Consider the following 25,799-nt stretch of genomic DNA (forward strand, 5'->3'; position numbering starts at 1 on the left):
CTACTTAAAATGCCGAAGCTCCAAGTCCATGTATACTCATGGCCATAACAGGACTCACAACACTGTGAATTATACCGTGTTTTGCTGAATTGTTTGGTGATAACCTAGTTCTGTAGCTGTGGTTGACCTTGTTTTTTTTAAATTAGCAATAAACTAATTTCCTGGGGCAATCACGCCAAAGATGATTTTTACAAATGTGTACTTCCTGCCTGGAGGCCAGATGCTTTTCTGGGTTAGGCTAGCATCCCTCCATTTTCACAGCTGGTGCTGAGTCACCAGCAGATACAGGTCTGTTGTTATTGAGATTCTGCCCTAGGGCTTATGACATTTTTTACCCAAATGCAAGAATACATACGTATATACATGCATCATATATGTTACTAACCACCTAGAAATATGGTAGTAGTCCAAGAACAGGTTCGTAGGGCCAGGAAAAAAAGTTAAATCTGATGAAGGATATTCCTGAGGAGATCAGCAGATGTTTAGTGCAGCAGTAGTTTTAAGACATTTGCCGAAGTGATTTATTACGGAAGGGAAGACAGATAAGCTATCCCAGCATGCATTCCAGAGAAAACTTGTTGATAAATATATTACTGAAGGTTTGTGTGTTATGCGTGTCAAAGTTAGGTCCACAGATAAAGAACAGCGGCCACAGTGCAGAAAAAGCTCATCATCGTCTTTTTTCATAATTTCAGCAGGAGTGCAAAAGGTTGGGAGGGGCGACGAGGGGGCGGTCCCTCACTCACCCAAAGCGCGTCTCCAGGACCCTGGCACGCACACACATGGCTCCCCACAGGGCAAGCAGAAGCAGACAGAAACCGCACACCACCCCCAGCACAACGTACATGGAGTCAGAGTCCCTGGTGTCGGGGCTGGAGGACGGGGACAGGGCCAGGTCTGAAACAGAAGTGCTGAGTGAGACATCTCTCTGAAACCTTTTAATCGCTTTTCACTCATGCATTTAACTGTTCCATAAACAAGCACATTTTTTTTACAATAACAATCTGTATTTGTTTAGTACTTTTATAAAATTATCTCAAGTGTTATCAAAACTTCATAATATAAAAGCTAAAATCAAAAGCTTACCACTAGATAATAAAACTAAATGTTTAAAGAGTTTTTTTGATGAATTATGCTACTCTGTGTAGTTAATGCTCCAGTGGTAACCATGTTTTATACCTAAGGTCCAATTTAAAGGATTCCTTTTTGTTCACATTTATATGCACATAGTGCGTCTATTTGTGAAACATATTTGGTAAATGCACTGCACAACAGTTCTGTTTAACACTTCATCAGATGGGTCTACTACAATGACATTAGCAGTTAACTTACTTAATGGCTGACATTCCCACATGTGACTTTTGCAAAAACCCTTTCTTTTCAGTTCTTCAACTAATTAAACCCAGGAAACAGATCTGGCAGGACTTGGCAGATATGATAAGATGAAATAATAATCATGGTGAAGGCCGTTGGCCTGACACTTTCCCTGGAGTTCATTATAAAAAACTCTTCCTGTCCATTTCCTGAGGTATTTAACTGTTAAGAGCAAGGGTTATCCACTCTTCATTATTCACATAAAAACAAAACTAAATGCCCCAAGTCCTGCCATAATTAATATATGTATCTTGTGCAGACTAACCAAAACCTGGGTACAAGAGGAAATGAATCACTAAGCTATGATAGAACATTTTTAATCAAGGAAAATGGCTGCCGAATCTGGATAAAGCAGCTGTGAACATTTTCAAGTGAAAACATCTTGACAAGAGACATACCCGAGAGATACAAAATAATTTACACAAGTAAAACTTAAGTTTGGAATTTGGAAACCTTGTTTTGTACTTCAGTTAAATAACTTCTCTAGACAGCAATGAGGTCTAATCAGACAGACAGACCTCACTGCACAGCAGCCCATCTCATTTAATAAAGATGATAAGGCCTAATTGCCCAAATGACTGAAAGGGCCTCACCAATTCAGAACAATAATAATCATCAGAATTTTTAATCATCAGATGATTTATGTATCATTATCTTATATGATCATTAGCATAGAAGATAATAATACTAAAACCATCTGATGATGAAAAATTAGGGTGCGCATACAGGTCCCTTTTAAGCAGGTATGGGATTTTGGGTTCCTATAAAAGGGGGAGGGCTGAGACTTCAGAGTGTGAGCTGCTGAAGGAGTACGCACCGGCCTCAGGTACAAAATAGGCCACGGGCAGGCTGAGCGCCCCTCGGCCCTTCTGAGTGCGGGCCGCCACCTGGACCGCGTACGTAGCGTTGAACTCCTGTACCGTGATGTAGGCCGCGTTTGTGTCACTGCGAATCTACAACAGACCAGAACGGGGAGAGGGGAGGAAAGAAAACAGCAAGTTCACCTCACACTTTCATTTCTAATCATTAGGGTTTTTAAGCTTACACTTTTACTTTTAAGTTCTGCAGAAAAAACAGAAGAAGCAGAGCTCTGCATATTAAGAGAATTTCAAACGGAACGGAGCAGTCGCGGTGCATTTTAAAGACCCCGCACCGCCGGTGTGTCGCTGGATCAAGGTTCTGGGTTAACCCATTTAAGCCCGCGGGCAATTAAAGTTGCCGAAGTCTCTGCCACTCTTTTTCCATCTGTGAATATTTTTTGGATGACTATAGATGTAAGAAATCTCTGAGAAAAAATCTGGGTGTTGATGGGTTGGAGGATGGAGTGCAGGATTGCTGAATACTGGCATAGCACAGAGTTCTGAGCGTAACGCAGAGCGAACGCAGCCCAGGGCTGCAGAGCTGCGTGCTGACTGCAAGGGCAGCACTTGGCATGGTGGAATGGGGAACTGGACCATGTGTTTGGACGGGTGCACAGGCACAGATGGCGGGAGCATGTGACAGGGAAAAGGTCCCCGTTGCACAACACAGCATGTCCCATATGTGGGGTTTCCCTTCCCGCTGTCACGGTCAGCGCGTCTGTACGAAAGCACAGCCCAGGTCTAACACGGGTCAAAGGTCGCAAGTCTCTCTGACTGGCCCAGAATTTGAGACTCAGAGCAGGAGCATAAACCCACTCAACACAGAAGCATAAACCCGACTTAACCCCTACTGAGAGTAAATCTTTAAAAATCAGCTGTGAATTTGTATTTTGAAACGTGGTGAATTCATTTATTTTTCACACAGACAGCAGGTAATGTACAAAATACAATGCCAGGTCACGTGATAGAGGCAAAGGCTCTTGGGATGATAGAGACCAGGCTTAACACATGCTCTATCTAAGACAAACCAAATCAGAGGGACTTCAGTAAGCAGCATATGAAATCAAAATGAACCATATCTCACGTGAATGAGGTAAAGCCGACAGCGTGGAGCTGCCGTTTGAATCCAGCACAGCTGCACGCGACGCGGCTGCACCGCGCGGATCATTTCCCGACACGGCTGTTTTGCTCCATGTGTGAATCACGGGAACAATGTGAGCGACCAGAGCGCATGTTTATAATAACCATTGTTTTCAATTTCCATTCAGTCACATGCATGACTCAACATGGCATGCGGGAGGGGGGGGAATCTGTTTTTTCACGCCGTCAGCTTCCTGTCACCATAGACACACACAGAAATGCCAGGAAGTCGATAAGGGAAGCGCGTTGACGGGCGTACGCTCGCCGTGCTCGGCCAGTCGCGGTCATTACACCAAAACCGATATCCAAACTCAGCCGAAGCGCTATCGCTTAAAAATGAACCGAATAATGAGGGCGGATCGTGACGTGCCCCCCGCGCTGACGTTCCCCCCGCACGGCCCCACAGCGAGCAGACGGCAGCGCGTGGACCCAGCTGTCGTCTGCCTGAGGAGGCGGCAGCTTCAGAATGACAGCTACAGGTGGCGCGCTCAGTCTCGCAAAACTGCTAAAGAAAAGAAAAAAAAAGCGCGGTGAAAGCAGATGTTCAGGTTTATCGGCTGAGCCCCTGGACAAGTCACCGAGCGGCTGATCCGACACTGCTCGAGCTGCTCGAGCTGCTTGAACGCGTTGGCCGGCTGGCGAGAAATTGAGGTTATGATAATTTACTGATTACTGATTACATCTGGATGTGCCACTGTGTTTCCTGGGAACAACAGTAACACGGGGGAGTCATAACAGTTCCCAGAACCACACAGCTGCAAAAAACATACCGTATCGCACTGATTCAAGAACCAGCTACAACACACCACCTGTTCAAATCCTCTGTAGCTAATGCTTATGCATAACCACTAGTGAATAGCACAGCCTTCGTAAAACTACAATTCAGATAAGGGACATGCCGGCAGATAAGACACACAACTTTGGAAAACCCATTACTGAGAAAACTGTGAATTACGATAAAGAAGTACTACAGGACATATGTGCTTTACAAGAAAGAGCAGGCATATTGCAAAATCATGGGATGCATTTTTAAAAAAGGAGATCAAAGTTTATAAGTCGAGGGCTGGAAAATGGGGAAACTGCCCTTTCAGTTTGTGCAAAAGAATAGAGGAAGACCTCGCTGTTCCTCGGACCATGACATTCAGTTCTTCCCGTGACCAGTTACTACACAGCATCCTGAGGCAACCAGAAACTTGTGTGCTCAGCTCCTACAAATCGTAAATGTACCTTTCATATTTTTCATACCACTGGAAAATGGGTTGTGAGCCAAAGGTTAGAGGTTTGATTTCCAGGCAGGACATGTCCAATGTACCATTAAGCAAGATACGTTTAATGACGAATGTGAGCTGTGTATGTGGCTCAGCATAAGAGCATCTGCCAGACACCTAAAATGTAAATGAATGTATAACGCTCTGAGGCAGGAAGGATGAGAAGCAGGTGGCACTGGACTCACCGTGCTGACGTGTTTTCCCCGGCTAATGATGACATCATAGCCCTGCAGGATTCCGTTCACCTTCTCCACAGGGGGGGCATCCCAGCGGACCACCAGCACCGATTCGTTCAGCTGAACAGTCAGGTTGTGGGGGGGTACTGAGGGCACTGAGAGAGGGATAGAGAGAGATAGAGAGATAAAGATAGAGATACATGGAGAGAGAGATATAGAGAGACAGACAGAGAGAGAGATAGAGAGAGATCAAACAGGGAGAGACAGAGATAGATATATATAGAGAGAGAGATCAAACAGAAACATTTTAAGAGGGACTTATGCTGAACCTGCATGCAGCTTGTGTTCTGTGTATTCACTGAAGATTACTTTATTTCCAGAGCTTATTGCACTGTATTACAGTATCACTCCATCTCATTTGATCTTCCTGCACAGGGAGACAGTACAGTTTAGATTTCCATTATGATCAGAAGACAATCAGTAGATGAATGTCCTATAAACAGAAACCATTCAGTTAAGAGCTGAGACCATGCACAAACTTTGCTGATATTTCAATGGCTTTTGGAAAACCCCCTTTCCACTAAAGCACGGTATCTGGCAGCAAACACCGAAAATAGCCCTCACGATCCCGGCCTCTAGGAACAGAGAGGAAATCCACAGCGACCCCACCCCTGAGAAACTGCGTACTTTCGCCATGAGGCCAGTTCCGTTTCCTGTTTGGAATCTCGGGACAAGAAGGATGTGATGCCCCCAGGGAGGCCCTAAGGGACTCCTCAAATTTACCCACACGAAGGTAAGACCGAAACTGACCATAGTTCACTCCTTAAGCTCTGGTCTATACAGAATGTATGTTCTTGCTGTGGGAGTTCAAAGTTCATTTCCATGTCAACTCTCAGTCACAGAACTGAACCAATTCCTGTCCGGAATGCCTTGTTTTCCGGCCATCTTTCTAAGCGAATTAAAATTGCTGAGATGTTTCAATGGCAGAATTCTGGCACACATGATATTCTCCAGATAGTTTTTTGTCTCATCACATGACTTCTGCAGGGCTACTACACAGTGAGCTCCATGAATGGGTGGTGCCATTGACAACACACTGACGCGAACCAATCATACTGTTCTGCCACAGAGTGCCATTGATAACCAGCATATGCTAGCTCCACTCATTATGGGTGTGTATGGAGCCTTATTCCTCATTGAAGGGTTTGAGGTTCAAAGTCTAAATTATAGGGAACTGAGTATGAACACAGCATTCTGCATTTACAGTACGATGCCCAACAGCCTGAGTGACATGCCAGCTCAGGGCTCAAGTCCCACCTCCTTCTGTGGTATTGGCCTGCACCCAGGTGCTGTACGGGGATGGGCCAATCTCGTTGCTGCAGGACACGCTCATGCTGTACCAGGTCATGGCCCGCAGGTCTGCGATGTCCAATCGGAAGGGCGGGACCGAGGTGTCAATGACACGCGTAGCCTCGCCCTCTCTTGGTGCCATCTCCTTCACCTGCGGCATGGGGTCCCAAAGGCTGGTCTTACACATACTTGTTTTAAAAAAAAAACACAATTCTATTTTAAAGAACGTCATGACTCTCCTGCATTTTTGGACTGTTAAAGGTTAAATAGTACAAACTGTTTTTGTTTTCATATCAAATCAATCAAAAACATACACTGAAGCTGAAATATCAAGACACCAAAAAGCTAATTATCCCTTTAACCTAAGAACCTTATTAAAGATAGTTCTAATAAAGATGTCTGTCCACACAACAGCCATCATTCTATACACTCAGCCACCGAGAGAAAACTCTTTCAGTAGGATAATAATATATGCTCAAGTTACTCACTCTTTTTGGAGCCCTTTGACTTGAAATAACTTTATTTAAATCCATCATAGAAAAGTTTACCATGACGTGGCAGGTGGTGAGGGGGGAGAATCCATCACGGCCAGGGGTCCACTGCAGGGTGAGATTATTGGAGGCCCTGGATTGCACAAGCAGCTGGGAGACTGGAGACGGAAGCTCTGTAAATGCAAAACACACCAGCGCGAAATGCATTTCAGGTGCTTTAACTCTCTCAGCCAGCATACAGGGTTCTTGGCACTACCTTACACAAGAAATTCCATTTTATTTAATATTTTATATTTTATTTCATTTCATTTTATATGTTTAAAGAATATAATCTATATACTGAAGACATTCAACAGTGTATTAAAAACCTACTTATCTGTATAAACTTAATAGCATGTTTTTAGGTTTTAGTACTCATGGTTTTAGTACCCCTATCTCTTTGCTAGGACTTAATTGAAAGAAAGTAATGGATGGTAAATGGACTGCGTTTATATAGCGCTTTTATCCAAAGCGCTTTACAATTGATGCCTCTCATTCGCCAGAGCAGTTAGGGGTTAGGGGTTAGGTGTCTTGCTCAAGGACACTTCGACATGCCCAGGGCGGGGTTTGAACCGGCAACCCTCCGACTGCCAGACAATCGGTCTTACCTCCTGAGCTATGTCGAGTAAAAGGGATCTCAATAAATAAATGTAAAATAAATAGCATATAAAAGTATATGAAAAATAAACGATGTGTGCATCATCCGGTTTACCTTTGACGTTGATGCGCGCTTCCCTGGAGGTGGTGACGCCCTTCTGATTGCGAGCCTCACAGCTGAAGTGGGTGGGGCTGTCCACACCTGGACACGCCCACAAAACAATGTGATCAGGGGAGACGCCCACAAAATAACATGCGATCGGCAGAAATAAGCAGAACTGACCTTGATCATTTAAAGCCGGGTGCTAGAATTATAGTGTGACAAGAGAATGGCTCACACTTTAAAATACAGCGAAAACAGATCTACAGTGAAAAGGGAGCAACAAATAACGTACCAAAATGACTTTGCAAAACACAGATCTGGTTACTGTACTGATTACCGCACTGAAAACAACAAGTCGGCAAAGTGGTCCTACAAATTACAAAATTCCAGTTTACAGTTTCTCTTCTATCTTTAATTTCCACCTCGTGACAAAATAAATAAAATTATTATTTCACTTCTGTTTTTTTTCTTCATTAACTGCCGTGGGAAAATCATAAGATATTTCCTTTTTTTGAAACTGCCTCACTGGACCACCAACAAAATGAGACTTTCAGTTTGTTATGAAAACAATACTGTTCTCAATGTTCTACAGAAAATCTATTTCAGAAATTCAAAGAGCCATGGCTGTTAAATATGTTTTTCCCTCTTTTTCTACCCAATGTTGAACGCCCAGCCATGTTCACGCTGCAGTGCTCGTCATAGCCTCCATTTTCTTCAGCTTCTCCAGCTTCTTTTCACACCACAGTCCACAAGCTGGGCTTGCACAGACAGGATCTGCTTAACATGCAGCCCAACAGACAAACTCAGCGGTGGCCAGTTGACCAGCAGGGGTCACTAGTGAGTGGTGAGACTCCGTCATCCCAGCCGAATGCAATCCATGGCTTCCATCCATGGGTGACACCAAAACCAACTGTGCTTCACCCTGTGGGGCTACCAGCCACGGTCAGCACTGGCCTGATACAAATCTGATACCACACTGAAAGGCCCCTCCACGCACAAGTACATGATGAGCCACCCAGCACCCCCCTAGGACTGTTAAGTTAAGTTCTACAAAATCATAACTTCCGAACACTGATCTGATCATTCTTCTCGAAGGTGCCCACATTTTGAGCTTCTGAGGTCATGTTGCTGAAGATGGGGGCAGAACATGTTGCTGCACTGTATGCATGACAGTGACAGGATGTGACATCAGCACAAGATGATCCAGCCCTCATATGGGCTGCCCTAATAAGTTACCTGGTGATCATTTCACATACCCCCTTGTCCTGTTGTACTTGTTGTTGACATTCCTGTAGCATAACAGCAGCATGCTAATGCTGCATCTATTTTGCAGGAGGCACTGCCACCACCATGAAAATTCAACACACTAGCCAAGTAGCCCTCAGACACGTGCTATTTCAGCTACGAGGTGAACTCACACATCACCCAAAGCTGACGTTTAGCCAAATATACTGCTTTTGAAAAAATTACCAGCTCTAACATCACGTGGATTGGAACGTACCAAAACGTCCTTAAGTTTCAGAGAAATTTCACCAAAATGTACCGACAGGGCCTGGCAGAGGCACCCCCAGGTTAAGCAACACAAAAAATGATGTGTTTGTTGCGTGCTCACTGTTTCTGAAGCAGGCCTAGGCAACCAACGTTTACCGAAATGGTGACGGAGAGGAACGTGACGCGTGTTTCGCGGCAGACCGTGCCCCCCGTTTCCCCCCGCCTCCCTACTGCCCCACAGTACCCGGCTTTCAGCCTCCTCTGGGCTGCGACGCCAACCGCACGGGCCAACAAAACAGTCTCACATTGTCCATTTTGGGCTATTTATTTACATTATCCCCCGTTTGAAACTCAGAAACGGTCACAGAGCCTGACATCTCTCAGCCCAATTACTGGAAAACTTATCTTGATCGCGTGCAACAGATATCGGCCTCCTCTTGTTACCGTCCTCAGACAAATACCAGTGCAGGCAACTTATAAGCCAAAGTCTCTAAGGCATAATAAAGGCTTTATTGAAGTGGCTTCACAGTGAGCACTGAATTGGGACGAAACACTCCATTTGCGCAATGATTTTTCCCTTTCACTTTCCCTTTCAGTGCTGTCATCCACATTATTGTTCCTATAAACATTTAATCTGTTGGCATGGAATCATATTTTTGCTTTTAGCCCAATTAAAATTGACCGAAACACCTAAAAACTACACCACGGCTTTTCAAAAGTGTGCTGGGGTTTGAGCTGTTCAAACACATTTAACACGAACCCCACACATTCAACATGAATAGGAGCTCAAAATGGTGGCCCCCTGAATGCGGAGATTGCCCTGAATAGCACACTGTTTTTACAAGAAAAGGTTTTCTCTCCAGACCAATCCATCTATTTTACGCTCCAGCATTGTGGCCTTGTTAGAAAACAAATCGGGAGGCCACGCCTCCTATCAGCATAGAGGTGGAGCGCTGAACCAATCCAGCCGCGTACCCTGGAATAACATGTAATTCTCCAGGGTACATCACAACTTGAACCTCTTTTAAAAAAGTTGCCAAAATTTTTTTACATTTTTTTTTTAGCTTGGTTTCTCTCTTTGGCAGTCTGGGACAAGGTAAAAAAAAATGCCATTAAGAGCATTACCACAGGAAAAAAAAACTGACAAACAGGAAAGAGGGAGGAAGGCTACACTAAACGCATGAATGAATAGACAAACGTGCAGGCGGCACACAGTTGGTTGTGCCGCACGGAAGAACATCTGTGGCAGCTCGGCTGGTCTGTAATTATCGGGTTTGGGCTCCTTCCAAGCTGCCTGGCTCATCACAGCCAGATCCAATAATATTCGGCTTCCTGTACATTCTATGCATTCAGAAAACTTCTAGAAGATTCCGATGGTGGCAGCGTATCATAGCAACACTGGCCTTTCAACTCCGCGGTTGTGGGTTCCCTTTCCCAGGCTGCTGTTTCACCCTTGAGTGAGGTACCTAACCTGAATGTCTTCAGTAAATATCTAGCTATACAAATGGATTGTATGTTCACAAAGAATGCAAGCTGTGTAAGTTGCTCGGGATAAGAGGACCTGCTAAATGCCTAGAATGTACATCATAATTTGCTTCCATTGCCCCCTCTTCTCTTTGAATAAGTAGTGCATATTTGCTCCAAGTGCTGGTAAAAGGCTTACGTGTAAGGATGTGAGTGCTTCAGAGGGGTAACAAGGCACTAAGTATACCTTCAGTTTGGCATTCAGTAGGAACCTGTTTTTTTTTTTTACCTTTACACTGCATCCTTAGAACATGAATGGTCAATTATGACATGAAGACGCAAAGTCAATTCAATGCTTTAAATCAAATGTTAATGTGTCTCAGCATAGCATGCCCATATGACCTCAGCGTACTGTATGATTACTGAAAAATCCTAATTCTGAAAAAATTGCAGGGGGAATATGCTGGAATATTAGTAATAAACTAGAAATTTCATACTGGTTTCTCCAATGCCTCTGGGGTCTGGAGAGTTTCATAAAGCTTCACTCTTCACTTGTATCTCCATGGTGATGGTAACCAACTGGTAACCAGCTGGTAACCCACACGAGATCACCAGCTCAGTTGTGATCAAAGCCAGGTCCTTGGGGGGAGAGGTGCATTGCTCTGCTAACATTATGGGGTTATGTAACTGGCACAGGTACAGGATGCACAGACCTGCATTTCACAGCCAAACAGCCAGACACCTCCAGCCAGAGCAGGAGAGACCCCAGTAACCCATTCCCTCCCTGAATGAAGCTCCATCTATAATGAAACCAGGTCACCCACACTGGCCCCCTCAACCTGCATCACAGCTCAGAATCAGCATGGCAGACAGGCTAGTCAATGAGGCCTTTGTCCCAGCTCCAGAAAGCTCCACCCCCACTCCCCTCACCATCAGAGCACATGCTGTGCCAAAGCCAGTTCTCTGACCTTTGACCCTCCAGCACCAGCCAGCAGCACTACCCAGCACAAGGCTGACAACCAGAAAACTAATCCCAGTGCATTCTTGGTGAGATAAACTAACCAGAGGCTGTGTGAAGACTAAAACATTGACCTGGATAGAAAATGACATTTTCTAATGCTTCTCCCCTTCTAATCCCCAATTTTTCATGGCCAGTCATTTTTATTAGCGTTTGTTGCAGCCACCTCCGCTATTAATTCGGAAGGGTGCAAGCCAGGCACGAGCCACATTTTTATGTGTAAAAAATCAATCGCATTTACCTTTTAAACATAGTTTTCTGCAGGCTCTCTGCATAATTATGTCGCTGGAGTGTTCTAGAACTATATGGAGAATTACATCACATTCCATTCTAACCCACAGCAACAGGGCCCTGACACCGGTGGGTTGGCGCAGACGCCAGGAACAGCCAGTTTTTCTGCAGTGGTCAGGCTGAGTAAGCACTGTTATCACTAGAAGCTAAATACAGCTGTGACAGAGAAGGCTATCCTACTGCCAGCACCATGGTTCACTGAGGAGAACAGAGAGCTCAACTGAATCACGTTCCTTGTGGTCAACTTGTTCCCTTGACAAACAAATCTTTTGTGAGCAGAGTCTTTTTTTTGCCTGCACGATTGCAATCCCTTTTAAAAAGTCCAAGACTCGGATTACGCGCCGTTTCAAAAGAACAGCAAAGGCGATAGAGACTCACAGAAAAGAGAAACGATGATGCATTTCTCTTAGCTAAGCAGACCTGAGACACTGAACCTGCCGACTCCACCGATTTCTGCCCTGTGAGCTCATATGCAAAAGCCAGGAACTGAGCTAGCAGAACTCAGCACAGGAAGTGATTATTTAATCAGTTATGTACAGATTATCTCCGAAATATCAGCAGCACAGCACAAAACAACAGCAGCAAAGACTTGTACCAACTAGGCACAGCTAATACCCAGAGATACCCAAACCAATGATGAAAATTGGTTTTCTGTGATATAGTAGGTACAGTTAAAAAGCTTATATTACTGCATATGTACATTAAAGTTAATGTATTTCTCTTGAGACTATATAATCTGTTTTACATTAGTCATCAGGGGTCAAAACCCAGTCTAACCGTGGGAGGGAAAAATGCACAAATCACAAATTTATTTAACACAAGTTTACTCAAATTTGCCTTTAGGTGGGCATTTTATTCTTGATTTTTTTTCCTCTCAAGGGTGGCACTCATAGTGTATATTAATGAAATTATGCAAAATAAACGCCTCTTCATGTGATGTGGTGATATTATAGGGGTGGTCAGCAGGAGACCCTCACCTGGTATAGTGATGTCATAGGGGGAGGGGCCGTCGGACCCCTGGTGCTTCCCATTGCGCAGCCATGCGATGGTGACAGGGTCAGGGGGACCAATCGCTGAGCAGGACAGGTTGAAGGGGGTGCCGCGCGTGACGTTCATGTCCTCGGGGTGCCTGGTGAACGTTGGGAGGCCTGCGAACGCGTCCAGAGTAAGATGCTTTTAAAAGAGCAGAGAGAGGCCTATACACACACACACACAAACACGCATGCGCACACACACACACACGCATGCTCACACACACATGCACGCACACACACACACGCACACATGCACATGTGCACACACACACACACACACACACACACACACATACACACGCATGCGCACACACACACACACACGCATGCGCACACACACACACGCATGCTCACACACACATGCACGCACACACACACACGCACACATGCACATGTGCACACACACACACACACACACAAACGCACACACACACACGCAGACACATGCATGCACTAAAAACTAACCCAACAGCACCCAACTCAGGCTCTTGAGAGACTGAAAATGCACTTCTTGGTCTCTCTATATGAGACTAGTTCCTCGGCAACAAAGAGCTAAACCCATCTTGTGTCATAAATAATTATCACATTCAGGTGGAATTGGTTGAGTACCAAGTGGGGTACCCCAATGTCCCAGAAGGATCAGCCAATCTGAACCCTATAGCATCAAGAAAACTGGGCCACTGACCTTCGACCTGGATGTGAATGGGCTGAGACTCGATCACTGTGTTGCCAACATTCAGCCTGCAGTGGTACTCCCCAGCATCACTGCGCTGAACTCTCTTAATGCTGCAAACACAACAGAACACAATATTCATTTCAGCTTTCCTTGCACAGCACTTTTTACAGAGACACTGCCACAAAAGAAGAAAACAGAAAAACAGGAAAAAAACAGAAAAACAGGAAAAAATGAGCAAAATCGAGCCTAAACCCCCAAGTGTGGTAAAAAAAACAAAAAACTCCCCAGTGGAAAGAAAAACACTCAAGCAACGGCTATCTAACACATGACTACAGTACATAACACAACTTGATTCCCGATACCAACACTGACAAGCACACACACATGCACGTGAGGATGCAACAAACCACAATGTAAAATATGACCACCAACGTGTCTTCACATGTAACCCACTTCTAGTTAAAACCAGGACTGACTCATACTGCTACACATTACCAGTCTGACTGCCATTACTGTATAGCACATGAATTCTCCTAAATCAGCAGACTCCAGATTCTCAGACAACCCCTCCCCCCCCCCACCTGAAAAAAACAAAGATAAACCCTGAAAAAACAAAGATAATCAGTATGCACATAAGCTGCTGCTTTCTGCTACCTGAGAGTGGACAGCAGAGTGATCACCCCTTGGCTCTCAGTCTGCAGGTCGTTGACCGCCTGCTGGTTCTGCGCCAGCTCCCTGCCGTTCTTCCACCACAGTATGGCCAGGTCCAGCTGGACGTTGTGGATGTCGATGGAGCAGTTGACCTTGACCTCCATGCCCTCCGACAGCAGGATCCGGCCCACCGTGGGTTTGAACTGGAGCCTCCGGATGTCCTCCTGAGTCAGGTGCACCTTGGGTGCCCGTCCCGAGGCGATGGGGGGCTCCACGGGGGCGGGGTCAGTGGTCGGGACAGCAAGGGGAAGGAGGTCTGTGGGTCTGAGGGATCGGACGTCCCGTCTGGACGGCAAGTGCCCTGAGCGCAGGCTCCCATCATGCTCCTCTGTAATACACAGGGGAAGCAGAGAACGCCCCATTACAATTGACTATGGCAGCAGGAAGAAGGTAGAAAGGAGGGAGACATGTGCACCAGAACTCAAGTAGCGAAGCCATCTCGTAAAATGGAGAATGGTTGTTAGTTATTAAATGATGTTGTGAAAATAGATTTTGAATATATAACTACAGGCAGTCAGAATAACCACAACATGGATAGTTGATCAAGCAGGGAACATACTGCAGTCAATAGCTGTTACTGTGCTCAAAGGACAAAATTAAGTATACACAATTGAGATTTGCCATTTTTTATTTAACCTATATATGGGAGCAATAAATATTTATTTAAAAAACATAAAAGTACCAGCCTCAGATAAATGTAACATTCAGGCTAGGATCCAACAGCTGATTTGATTTTGCTATTGGCTTGTAGTGTGTACAATACAGGTGGGAGGTTTGCGAACAAGAAATGCCTAATAGCCCTGACACTGCCCTGTCACAGCGATTAACAGAAATCTGCCAATGCGACAGACACATCCACCCGTATCCATAAACCACAGCCATCAGAGATTTTTCATGATGTACATGTATTTGTTAATAAATGTGGGACACAACGTCTCATAAGACATACTGTACATCCTGTATTCTTTAGTGTAGATTTAAATGAAGCATTTTCCATGAAGTAAATGTGTGGGTATGTGCATGTGCGTCCAGCACACTCCCACAGATTCCGCTTAATTTCAGCGGAATCTGTGAGAAAGAGAAAGAGAAAGTGTGTGTGTGTGTGTGTGTGTGCACGCATGTATCATGTGTATTTGGAGGAAATACTGCTCCATACCCCTATAAGTCTGCAAGTGTCCATGTCATTTTTCTGTACTGTGTCTCCATTGTTCATGTCCTTTGATGTTGCTTCCTATGTCTGGACATAAATTAAAGTATGAAATGTGTGTGTGTGCGTGTGCGTGTGTGTGCGTATAACTGTTATTTCCAGCGCTCCCTGGATTGACCCTGCCCAAAAATATTCCTGTTCCTGCCACTCCCACTAGAAAGACAGAGCAAAACTTTCACTACAGGGGGGAAGGAAATTCCTGCCGTTCCCCCTGCATTACTACTCTATCACAGGAAACACGTTTCTCTGACAGCAGTGCTCCAGGGTCAAAACGTCCTGCCGTTCAGCTGCCGTTCCGATCAACACGAACATGAAAAGGGGGCATTTTCATTCTTCATATCGTGTCAGACCATTATGGTCAAAACCCCAGTACATAAAGCTATAAGATGTAGCTGGTGCATCAGCTGGAAACATTCTGAATACTTAGTAGGGAGTCTTATACTTCGGAGTAAGTGCCAATTCTGAAATTTCACTCCGTTTAAACCAAAGATTCAAGCTGAAATGGGTAAGCATATATTCAGAGTTGGGGGATTACTCTGAAAGTGTAGTCGTGTAAAACCACCAATTACTTCAAGCTGAAAGCAGTTGAACTACTGCAAAACTACTCTAAAGAGAAATGCAGCTTGTGAAATTACGATTACTCAAAAAATGTAGTTGAAATTACTTTGTAAAAAAAAAAAAAAAAGTTACCAGACACGCATGTGAGCATGCCTTCTGCTTGAACACGAGGAGAATCACTATACAGCTCAGTGGGGAGAACCAGCAATGTGTGGCAATTGCCAGTTGACCACTGGCAACTACATGGAGTACTTCTCACAAACCATGATTAGAGAAGAGAGAGGAGATGGTATTTGGTCATAGGGGCTTGGGAAAATATATATGTTTTAGGGCCAACAGCTGTTGATAGTTCCTGTAGTTAAGTACACCTCAAAATGACAAGATGTAATTAAATACTACAACCACTGTATTACAGTGTGAAGGTAACTGAACTACCAGCAAACTGCTGCAAAAAGTATTGAAACTACTACGTGTTATTCTTGTAGATAATGAAATGTTAGTATTGTGTGACACTTCATAATTCTAAAATGAGAGGTGCAAAGCATTGCCTGAATAAGGTACAGTCTGTTTCAGAGTGCCCATTAGCTGCCTGAAAATTCCTATCCCATCCAGGTACTTTATATCTTCATATCACTATTAAGAGCTCCAAAGTCCTCTCTAGTTATTTGAATAATTAATCCACTTCAGTGAGACCTTAAAAGCGGCCTTTCCTTTTATCTAAATAAAGTGACTCTTAATTGCAAATGACCCTCCGACAGCCATCTGTGTTGTGGAAGATTGTGAGATTGCGGCGGGTTTTGTAGCCAACCGCTAAAGCTGAGCTGTAACAACGGCAAAGCTATGTATGACCTGCTGCCTACTTATGGCTAACAATATGTATTTGGAAAGTTTTCAGTCTAGGCTATTATTTCGGGGGAGATAATGGATTCTTTCTTTGCAGTAGTCCACATAGAAACTGTATTTTCCGCTTGATTGTCGAGTGAGTTCACCCTAAATCAATAGCAACTAGTCTGATCTGTTTACACCCCACGTAAGCAATCTGAGGTCCGATGTTTTCCTTGGTGTAGGCTACTGATTAAAATACAAAACAAAGAACACGCGCTGTTTTTTTTTTGTTTTTTTTACATTTACGATTAGGTTATGGAAGTAAGCAACTGTGGAAGTATTGCCAAGTTCTTTTTCTCAGCCTCACCAAATGAATTCCATCTGTTTGGAGTTTTTGTGAAGAGAAAAACACAAATGATGGCAAAACTCATGTGGGTTTAATTACTCAAGGACTGATGGTTAGGAGGGAGCGCAATTGTAGTCTAGCCTAGCTATAATGGAAATAATTATTCAGTCCACAAATAGCTGTCAGATATTTTGCGAGTACATTCGAACATGAAAAAGTAAGTTACCAGATGTGTGTGTCCGTAATTAAATGTAGTCAGCAAAATAAACAAAAACAAACAGTCGTGCTAAAGAAAGGATTTAACAGCAAATATATAACAGGGTGAAGACGGTGGCCTGATTGTCTTCATCCTCTGAAGTCTCATCGTTTAAAATACGAAGTTAAGATAAAAACCATCAAAGGTTTATTTAAAACGTAAGGAACTTACCCGCTGTCCGACCTGTTGATAATTTGCAGACAATTAATGCCACGAGAACGACAATGTTAATTATCCAGGATCTTCTTTTGATATCCGTATGTGACATAGCGGTTTGCATATACAATTTACTTCCAATAGACCACCTATAACTCCCTTCGTAAATAATACCCTTCAGTTGAAAGTTACGATTCTTAAGACGAAGGAATGCGATCCTTTCTCTGATGCGTTATCATTAAGAGCGCTTGCTATTTTCGTGGATATTAAAAACCTACGTTGTTTCCATACGTCACTTTTTATCCACACGAGGTTCAGTTTTTTCCTTCGATCTGTTATGAAGATTGCACGTTGCGTTAGTTCTCTTGAACAAAATAAACTTTTTTACTGACGTCACTCAGAACGGGCCGAGATTCCATTTCAGGAGGCGGGATTTCGCTCTCTTTTTGGGGGGAGGGTGGACCCTCCACGTCGGGAACCCCCCTCTGTCATCGGCATCGTGTTGTACAGCCAGAAGTACGGAAAAAATTATTATTTCAAAATAAAGAAAACAGTTCTCTACAACATAACTGAATGTTTAATAACAGACATGCTTACACTTTTTAATTTAAAAAACAAAATCATTTTATGCCATCAGCAGACATTTTAAAAGTGTTTATCAGCAAATGACTAACGTTACAATATGTTTTCCAGTGTATCCTTTATAAATACGCTTTTAAAATGTGATAAAGTTTTAAAATGTAATGCTAAACCATTCTCGCGGAGCTCCTAAACGGACTTTCCTTTAAATTGCCAGTCGTCCATACGGTGGCGCTCTTTGTTATTTATTTTTATTTTTTAGTGTATGAATACGTAACCAAGAACTGAAAGTGAAGATCAGCCCTTGTAGCTGTAGATTTTAGTCATTTTAAGATTAATTTTTGGCAGCAACCCAACCGCTTATTTGGTTTGTCATTTTCAATAAAAATATACAATATGTCTGGTAATTTTGTGTGTCCTATTTTAAAATATTTTATGGAGATATTCAGGGAAAGGTGCGTGCAGAGGTAATTACCTTACATTAAAAATTCAATTTCCCTTAAAGTCTGTGAAGGAATGGCAAACCCTCCAGGGTATTCCTGTCTCTCGCCCAAAGCATGCTGGGATAGGCCCCAGCACCTCCCGCGACCCTGACCAGGAATAACCACGTATAGAAAATGGATGGATGGATTTCCCTTAAAGCGCTTATTTCTTGCACATACATATGTAGTTGTAACCAGCATAATTTATATGTAAAACCAACAAACCTATCCATAAACTGTACAATATTTACAAATATTGATATGCTAACAAGGATAATTCATTTGAACAAATCCAGGGAAAAAGTCGCACAAAGCAAGGGTCTACTGCTCCTGAGCTGTTCCAAAACTATCTTCAATTTCCTTTTTTTGTAAATCTTTTGGAAGAATATTTTACACCATTTCAATAAAATGAATGAATGAATGAATGAACGATAGCACAACACTGAAACAGAGAGGAGATTGGTCAGAGAGGACGATCCAATCACCGGTCCTGCCGTGTCATAGTACACATTTTCAGGGTGGTGCAGGAGATCCCGTTATTCGCCACGGAGCTGCTACACTTTCCCACTTTGTTTTCGGAGGAGGATGCCCCCGTCCGGTACCCGCCCTTGTGGCACCCCAGCCTCCCCAGGAGAGCGCAGACGTCCCGCCGGAAGGCCCTGGTGAAAATGGCGTACAGGAAGGGGTTGGCGCAGGAGTTGACGGGGAAAAAGAGCACCAGCAGGATCTTGGAGCTGGTGACAGTGATGAGCGGCGTCCTGAAGGCGGCGGAGATGGCGAAGAAGGAGATGGGCGCCATGCAGACGAAGTCGGTGAAGACCAGCACCGCCATGCGCTTGGCCATCCGGGCGTCGGAGCTCCTGCCGCCCACGAACCCCGGCTTCCTCACCGCCCGGTAGACGGCCACGTAGCAGGCAGAGACCACGCAGAAGGCCGCGACGTTGAGGAGGAGGAGGAGGACGACGAAGGTCTGGGCGAAGGGCGTGTCGATGTCGACGGGCAGGCACACGCTCACCTTGCCGTAGCTGCTGACACCCAGCAGGGGGAGCAGCGCCACGGACAGGCAGAGCAGCCAGCCGGTCGCCATGACGACCGCCGCGCGGGCCAGGCCCAGCTTCCTGTCGCGCCGCAGCGCGTTGGTGATGGTGTGCCAGCGCTCCAGGGTGACCACGGTCAGGGTGTAGACGGACAGCTCGCCGCCGAACACGGACAGGAAGCCCGCCGCCCCGCACCCGCCCCCCGTCTGCCAGGCGATGGCGTGCCGGCTGTAGTCGCCCCGGGTCCGCAGGTCGACGGCGGCGATCGTGAGCAGGTAGACCCCGATGCAGAGGTCGGCGAAGGCCAGGTGGCACATGAGGAAGCGCGGCACGTTCAGCTTCCGCCGGCTGGCGACGAGCACCGCCAGCACGGTCAGGTTGCCCGCGATGGCCAGCGTGCTGATGACCCAGATGGCCACGCGCAGGAAACCGAAGCCCACGATGTCCTCGCAGGGGTTGAACGCGTCTGCCTCGGGCGCGCACCGGGGGGCCCTCCTGGAGTGGCAGAAATCAAACTCCGGATAATGGAGGTCTATGCCGCTGTAGACCTCTGGGCTTGGGTCCACGGAACCGGGCGCGAGGGGAAGGTCCACGCTCAGGGCCAGCATCCTGAGAACACCGACACATCAAACGATCATCACGCGGAGAGAAACGTCAGACTGCTACGAGGCTGTGAACGTCAATCAACCCGGCCTGCACAAATTCAAGGCAAATTATTCCAAGGGGGAGGGAATCAGGCTGCCAGCCACGTACTAAATCAATCACTGGTGGGGGTTGTGATAGAGGGTGGAGCTGCAGAATGAACGAGGCTCATTATAATTACAAACATCTATCAATGAGCAACTCAGTCCGTCACTGTGGATTTACTGTTGTGGTAGTACAACCTGTCACCTAACAGATGGAGATGATTACGGTATCCTTCCAAACACATGCACACACACTCACACACACACACATACACAATCTCACGGACCTTACACAGTTTGTGTGGATTAGTGTTGTCACAAAAACACGCAAGAGAGGGGACTGTCTGGTTTACTGTGTTCACCATCTCCTGGTGGAAATATGCTCACCGTTCTAGCAGACTGACGTCGTTGCAGAATGCTGATCTGTTACTCCACTCAGCAAAGACATCAGCTTCTCTGAGAGAAAAAGGACAAAGCAAAGTTTATATTCAGTGGCAAAAAATGGTTTTCAGACAGCTACCGGCATGCCAGGGGAATGGTAAATTAATGTTGTAGTTTACAATTTCTTTTATGCCCTAAGAAACAGCTCTCAGTTATGAGTCCTTTAAGTGGAAATCAACATATATCTGCTACATCTGTGGCTATAGTCTATAAAGATTATTAATGTATCTCAGCAATGCATTTTCTCTATTGAGATTAAAGATTAAAGATTCAAGATACGGACATAATTACCACCTTTCATTACATTCCATTACATTACATGTATTTGGCAGACGCTCTTATCGAAAGCGACGTCTTCACAATGTGTGTGTGTGTGTGTGTCCGTGTTTTGCATCCTGCTCTTACTTATTTTCTCAATTTAGAATTTTCCATCACGACTAGTATGCACGTCCACCATACACGCAGTCAGTCGAGCTGCGCATACATTTTATGCAGGAGGACATCCAGCTGCGCATCTGCAGCTGGCAAAGGCAACCTGCAGGCACCCAGAGGATATCGAGAGGAGTTTCCTCTCTCCCTGGCAACCCTAACTCCACTTCAACCTCAACAGGTTGCCTCATATTCAGGAGTTGGTTTCAGAGTATGAGACGTGTTATGGTTCTGCTAGAAAAGCCAGGAGAGAGCTGCTGATCTCCGCTTGTGTGAATGGCTGCCAGGCGTGGATTAGTCTGATTGGCCGAAGGGCCGCCCGAGCCACACCTACCCCCAACCCCACCTCACCTCACCTCACCTGAGGGAGCAGCAGTGGCTGGGGTAGGTCAGCTGGGCCTCCTGCAGGCTCTGCAGCCCCGTCAGCGGCGGGAGGCTCTTCAGGGCGTAGGCGCCCCGGGCCACCAGCACCAGCACCGCCTCCAGGCCCCGCTCCGGCAGGGCCTCCACCGCCGTGGCGGAAACGTCTCTGCAAAACACCGGACACGCCAGGCCAGCACAGACCTGCTCAGTCCACAGACACATTTCAGAGCGGCACGCCCCAGTGTAATCAGCACGGACCTGCTTAGTCTACAGACACATTACAGAGCGCTACAGACCTGCTTAGTCTACAGACACATTTCAGAGCGGCACGCCCCAGTGTAATCAGCACAGACCTGCTTAGTCTACAGACACATTTCAGAGCGCTACAGACCTGCTTAGTCTACAGACACATTTCAGAGCGCTACAGACCTGCTTAGTCTACAGACACATTTCATAGCGGCACGCCTCAGTGTAGTCAAGGAGAGGGCACAGACTGGACACAAACAATGAATGGAGAACATGCACACATAAAAATAAGCCAAAAAATAATGTAAAGCAAATAAATGAAATAAAAAGATTGGTCACACTCACAGTGTACTCGGTCCAAAAGCACCTTTAAAGGCATCGCTGTGGATCATTTTCAGCTTTTTGTTATTTTTTAAAACCCTGAGAAAATAAAGAAGATTTCATTCAATATAAAGGTGAAAGTTGCCATTTCATATTCCAGTTAAGCTGTAATTTCCCTTATTAATACAATGATGGTAATTCTTCAAAGAAGAAGGCAAAATATATAAATACAGCTTATTGATCCTTGTTCCATTGAAGGCATGATCCTGTACTTCTTTGAAACCATTGTTATAGAGGTTCCTGAAAATCAGAAAGCAAAACAAAATGAAAGCTTTCATCCTTTAAGCAAGCAGCAAAAAACTGAATTTGCACATTATTAATTATACAGGCTTAATATTTCAATTTACAGTACCCATTTTCCCATTATAACAAAAATTGTTAACTGGCTCATTTCCCTGGTTCAGTAAAAGTATTGTATAATAAGTTGCCAAGGAAACAAAGGACCTTCGACCTGTAAATTTCGTTTATATTTACATATTTTCAAAAGAAATCAAAAAGAATGGACATTTTCAGACTTTTTTATAAAGCTGATTAACAAAAAAGTAGCTCACACGTTAATGGTAATATTACAAGCACTGTCATTGAGTATCTATTTTACATGCTATAAAACATTGCTGATACACTAGCATGCTAATTAGCCATTTTATTGAAGTCGGGGATCTCAGCCAGATGGTTGGTGCTGTTCATGTTTGGCATCTGTCTCGCGGCAAGGAACATTACATTAGACATTCAGCAGATGCTTTTATCCAGTGTGACTTACAAAACTTTTGCATAGCATTTACATTGTATCCAATTATACAGCTGGATATATACTGAAGCAATGCAGATTAAGTACCTTGCTAACTCCTTAGCTAACTCCTTACCTATTATATTACACTGCTGCCCAATACAGCACCAGCAGTGGCCTACTGGTCATGTAAACCCTGTAAGAGAAGCCTATACTCACATGTCTGTATGCTCCTTGGTCATCCCAATGAATGCATTTGATGGAATTGATTGAAGGTTTAGATTATCACAGATATCACTGAAAGGGAAAGAATGACATTAACATGCATTGCATTTATTTGGCAGGTGCTTTTATTCAAAGCGACGTACAATAAGCACATACCAAAAAATCACTGGAACAACTACAAAACGCAGGTCCGATAAGGTAGAAGACTCATTATGAAACAGTTATTCGTAGCCATGAACACAGTAAGTTCAGTTCACACAGTAAGCGTAGGCTAGGTCAGGGAGTAATGTTCAGTCAAACTAGGAAACTAGGAGGAATGAGATCTGTCATACGGCTATAACCCCTCACTCACATCCCATAGCTAAAGCAGTGCATTTTCATACAGCTCAGGATATAGTCCGATTCACTCCAGACTCCAGCCCCACAAGTTAACTGGTGAGTGAGGGCCTTGCTTTAACACTTTTAGGAATATGTGTGAAACATATGTGACAACGCCCTTAATTACCTGTAGTTTATGCCTTGTGTCATTCAGTCAGTTCATAATGAAATTAATTTCATAAACAGGCCCTTATAGTAGCGTTTATTCAGCATTTAAGCCACCTCTGCTGCGGTTAGCGACTTTGACATGCCGTATGCGCTGAAGTCCAGGAAACGCACACTTACAGGATGAAATTAGACTGCAGTGAAGAAATAGCCGACAGGTCAGGAAACAGGCTGATTCCAGTGTTGGAGATGCTCCTTTTGAAGAAAATATAATACAAAAAAACATTATCTCCCTACAAAAGAAAACAGCGGGCTCCATCCTCCATCGAGTGGATGTGAATCCTCACTGAAGCAGTAAGTGATAATGCCGGGGAATGGTGGGGAGAAAGCAGAATGCCATTCCCCTCAGAGACTGGGAGAACAGACTGCAGACGAAACAGATGCACAAACACAAGGAGCTTCAATGGCAAATAACATCTCGCTGCTAATTAAAACCAATTAAGAGCTGTAAATAATGCAGATGGGAAAATTTAATGAAGTCTATAGTAATCTCCTAAAATGAGTTCACATAGAGTCTGCACCGTGAAATCTGAATAGCAATATCAACAATTTTACCTTTGGGTGAGCGAGCACAGATAATGCTTAGCTCGAGGGTTTACATTAAACATCTAGCACATATGGTGAGTCTTTCCCTCTAAATGTTTGCTTTGACTTAATAAGTTGGTTATTCACAAATACACAAGTGAAGGAAGTCCCTTGGTGTCAGGAAGCTCTCACAGGTATTGTAGCTTCGGGAGGTTGTTGAATGCCTTCCGACTGATGTGTGCCAACCGCATGGTGTTCTGGATCAAGCTGCCAAAAAGAACACAAGAACAGGACATTCGGGGCACCTATGGCTTGTCATTCGCAGAATGACTGGATCTTATCCAGCTCCGTGTCAAGTCTGAACATCTGAACATCCCAAGGGTCTGCAGCGCTACGTGCTGAAACTGTCCCGCGCGTTGGCAAAGCTCCATGTACAAGAAAAAAACTTTTAGGGTCAAAGATTCATTTTTTGTGAGCCAGAAGTCAATAAGAGTCTTATGGGGGGAGGGGTGGGGGCAGGGGTTGGTGGTGGTCATGTACAAATTGAATTTAATTGAATTTTGGTTCCTACTCTGAAACAATAGCATGCAGCTGTCTGGGCAGACAGTTCCAGCACAAGGTAGTTTTAGTACCAATAAGCTCCCAGCATCGGGTCTCTACCAATCATATTTGTTCACAGTACACTTATATGTTAAACCAATGTTTAAAAATAAAAATAAAAATAATAAAATGAAAAGGTAACTCAGTTAGACATAGTGTGAGATAAGAACAGCTTGTAATGGCTGTCTGTGTTCAGGGTGGTGAAACACTCACATTTCAGAGAGATTGGTGAGGTTGTTGAACGCCAGGGCTTCTATGATCTCCAGGGAGGCACTCTGCGTGATTTCGCTGAAAAATTCACAGCACAAAAAAGTCAAGAGCCCCAAAACCATATGTAACCTCACATTGTAAATCACACCTGTCCTGAAATGGATGTCAGGTCCTGTCTGAGGTCACACGGTAGTGGTAAGGCTACATTGAATCAACCCAGCTGTTGCACACCTTAAAGTAAAATGGCGCCAATCTTGCACATGCACACACACACTCAGTAACAGTGGGACCAGTGTAGTTTCCATGGCAATGAAAAGTGTTCATGGCAATGGAAGCTCCCTGAGAAATGAGCTTTCTCAACTACCATCAGATTTCAAATGCCTCTCCATCTGTGCTTAGATTGCATATGGAGGGAGGGGTATACAATCAGTCCCAACAGGAAGAATTTGAATTCTAGCCCTGTGCGAGACAAGCTTCTGTCTGTGGCGTTCTGTGCAAGGCCATCCACATGTCTCAAAGTAAGTAATGGGTCCATTTATCCATCCACAGCAGCAATGTGTAATATTTAAAAGTACAATACCTGGCCACAGGCTAGTTTAAGCCACAGGCAGTGTGAGCGCCCTTACCCTCCTGTCCTCATTGAAAATAAAGCTTGCACCAAATTCACTTTGCTGCTCCATGTCTGAGTAGCTCCTAATTTGACCTAGCACCATCAACCCAGCCCATGAATTTATAAAGCAGCATTTGGCAAAACATGATCTGCTGCCTACATCGTGGTGGCTTTTCAAGTCTAATCTTCTGAAGAAATAAAGTAACTGGCCTGGAGTGAGTTGGCAGTCCACGTGAATATAAATGGGATTCGGAGCAGAAAGTTTGGAGAATATGGAGGATCAA

The 25,799-nt window shown here is 44.6% G+C and overlaps 1 protein-coding gene across 1 annotated transcript in view; it reads right to left on the reverse strand.

Moving 5' to 3' along the window:
- The window catches only part of mertka (c-mer proto-oncogene tyrosine kinase a), a 38,502-nt gene that overhangs the window by 6,581 nt on the left and 6,122 nt on the right, over window positions 1–25,799 (reverse strand). The window contains exons 3-21 of the mRNA XM_064318141.1: window positions 24,909–24,983; window positions 24,288–24,362; window positions 23,691–23,765; window positions 23,022–23,099; window positions 22,247–22,315; window positions 22,040–22,114; window positions 21,447–21,614; window positions 20,603–20,671; window positions 18,978–20,138; window positions 17,447–17,664; window positions 14,027–14,411; window positions 13,382–13,482; window positions 12,640–12,810; window positions 7,411–7,497; window positions 6,717–6,832; window positions 6,136–6,319; window positions 4,828–4,973; window positions 2,192–2,327; window positions 747–897 (exon numbers count right to left, since the gene is read on the reverse strand). Of these exons, the coding sequence (XP_064174211.1) occupies window positions 747–897; window positions 2,192–2,327; window positions 4,828–4,973; window positions 6,136–6,319; window positions 6,717–6,832; window positions 7,411–7,497; window positions 12,640–12,810; window positions 13,382–13,482; window positions 14,027–14,411; window positions 17,447–17,664; window positions 18,978–20,138; window positions 20,603–20,671; window positions 21,447–21,614; window positions 22,040–22,114; window positions 22,247–22,315; window positions 23,022–23,099; window positions 23,691–23,765; window positions 24,288–24,362; window positions 24,909–24,983 (3,540 nt within the window). The remainder of the gene's footprint in view (window positions 1–746; window positions 898–2,191; window positions 2,328–4,827; window positions 4,974–6,135; window positions 6,320–6,716; window positions 6,833–7,410; window positions 7,498–12,639; window positions 12,811–13,381; window positions 13,483–14,026; window positions 14,412–17,446; window positions 17,665–18,977; window positions 20,139–20,602; window positions 20,672–21,446; window positions 21,615–22,039; window positions 22,115–22,246; window positions 22,316–23,021; window positions 23,100–23,690; window positions 23,766–24,287; window positions 24,363–24,908; window positions 24,984–25,799) is intronic.

This window comes from Anguilla rostrata, chromosome 18, assembly GCF_018555375.3.
Source record: "Anguilla rostrata isolate EN2019 chromosome 18, ASM1855537v3, whole genome shotgun sequence".
In the NCBI taxonomy this organism is placed as follows: Eukaryota; Metazoa; Chordata; class Actinopteri; order Anguilliformes; family Anguillidae; genus Anguilla; species Anguilla rostrata.